Consider the following 1,956-nt stretch of genomic DNA (forward strand, 5'->3'; position numbering starts at 1 on the left):
CATGTCCTCTCCTCAGCCAGCCATGTCCTGCCTGCCCTCAGCCAGCCATGTCCTCCGTCCCCTCAGCCAGCCATGTCCTGACATGTCCTCTCCTCAGCCAGCCATGTCCTGCCTGCCCTCAGCCAGCCATGTCCTCCGTCCCCTCAGCCAGCCATGTCCTGCCCGCCCTCAGCCAGCCATGTCCTTCGTCCCCTCAGCCAGCCATGTCCTGCCCGCCCTCAGGCAGCTCCTTCCTTCCCTCAGACATGTCCTCTCCTCGGACAGCCATGCCCTGCCCGCCCTCAGCCCTGTCTCTCCCTCCTTCCCTCAGCCCTGTCCCTCCTCTGGACAGCCATGTCACTCCGTCAGCGACGTCCTTCCCTCTCTCAGCCATCTCCTCCCCTCAGCCATGTCCCTCCTTCCCCTCCGTCCCTTCTTCCCCTCAGGCAGCCCTGGCCCTTCTTCCCTCAGACAGCCATGTTCTCCTTCCTTCTCTCAGCCATGTCCTTCCCTCAGACATGTCCTTCCCTCCTTCCCTCAGCCATGTTCTTCCCTCATCCATGTCCTCCCCTCAACTCTGCCTTTCCCTCCCTCGGGCAGCCATGTCCCTCCTTCCCCTCGGGCAGCCATGTCCTTCTCCTGGGGCTCCATGTCCTCCCCGGGGCCACCAGCCACGTCCTTCTCCAAGAAGTGCCGGCTCCTGCCCTCGTGTCCCACCAGCCCCATGGACGCCCTGGGTTGGGGGGAAAATGGCAGGAGAAGGCCCTGGGGGTGTCGGTGGGCAGCGGGGGGACAGGAGCCATTAGTGAGCCACAGTGGCCACCAGCATGGCCCGGTGGCCAGCCAGACTGGGGCAGCGATGGCCCCCAGTTTGGGCACTGGGGAGGTCCCACCTCCAGGGCTGGGTCCAGTTTTGAGGCCCAAACTCCAAAAAAAACCCAAAACTTCTTTGGCCGCCACCGGAGACTCAAAATTTCTAGTCTGAATTTTGAATTCCAGTTTCTGGTTTGAATATTGAACTCGGGTTTCTTGGTTGAATTTTGAATTTGATGTTTCTGGTTTGCGTTTTGAGTTCTGGTTTCCGGCTCAGATTTTGAATTTGAGTTTCTAGATTGAAATCTAGATTTGAATTTTTAATTCATTTCTGGTTCAAGTTTTGAATTCAGGTTTCTAGTTCAAATTTTGAATTCTGTTTTCTGGTTTGAATGTTGTGTCCTGGTTTCCAGTTTGAAGTTTGAATTCGATTTCCCAGTTTGAATTTTGAATTTGAGTTTCCAGTTTGAATTTTGAATTCAAATTTTTGGGTTGAATTGTGAATTCTGGTTTCTGGTTCAAATTTTGAATTCAAAGGTTTCTAGGTTGAATTTCAAATTCAATGGTTTCCGGGTTGATTCTTGAATTCTGGTTTTCAGTTTGACTTTTGAATTCCAGCTTCTAGTTTGAATTTTGAATTCAAAGTTTTCTTGGTTGAATTTTGAATTTTGAGTTTCTTGGTTGAATTTTGAACTCAGGTTTCTAGGTCGAATTTTGAATTCGAGTTTCTGATTTGAATTTTAAACTCAGGTTCCCTGGTTGAATTTTGAATTCTGGTTTCCAGTTCGAATTTCAAATTCAGGTTGCCAGGTTTTGAAATTTGAAATTTGACTTTCCGGTTTGAATTTTGAATTCCAGGTTCTGGTTTATTTGTTAATTGCCCAATTTCTGGTTTTCACCCCCTGCTCCTCCTCTCCCTCCCCCCCAGGTGCTGCGGGGCCTCGCGGGGCGCGGATGGAGAGCGGTTTCCGGCAAAGCCGCCCAAAACCCGCGGCTGAGCAAACCCTCGGCTGGATTCAGCTTCGGTAAATCCCCAAATCCCCCAAACTTGGGGGAAAAAAATAGTGTTTTGGGATAAATGGCTGATTTGGGGAAAAAAATCAGGGAAAACCCCCCAAAACCAACCACGTTTCGGTGTGAATTTACCCTGAAGGTGTTTATTCC

General features: G+C 50.7%; 1 protein-coding gene across 1 annotated transcript in view; it reads left to right on the forward strand.

Moving 5' to 3' along the window:
* The first annotated feature begins 607 nt into the window (after positions 1-607).
* Positions 608-1,956, forward strand: part of ACADM (acyl-CoA dehydrogenase, C-4 to C-12 straight chain) — a 9,876-nt gene continuing 8,527 nt past the window's right edge. Inside the window, exons 1-2 of the mRNA XM_014961128.1 lie at positions 608-716; positions 1,721-1,817. Coding sequence (XP_014816614.1) covers positions 608-716; positions 1,721-1,817 — 206 coding nt within the window. The remainder of the gene's footprint in view (positions 717-1,720; positions 1,818-1,956) is intronic.

This window comes from Calidris pugnax, unplaced genomic scaffold (genome assembly GCF_001431845.1).
Source record: "Calidris pugnax isolate Ruff unplaced genomic scaffold, ASM143184v1 scaffold671, whole genome shotgun sequence".
NCBI classification, from domain to species: domain Eukaryota; kingdom Metazoa; phylum Chordata; class Aves; order Charadriiformes; family Scolopacidae; genus Calidris; species Calidris pugnax.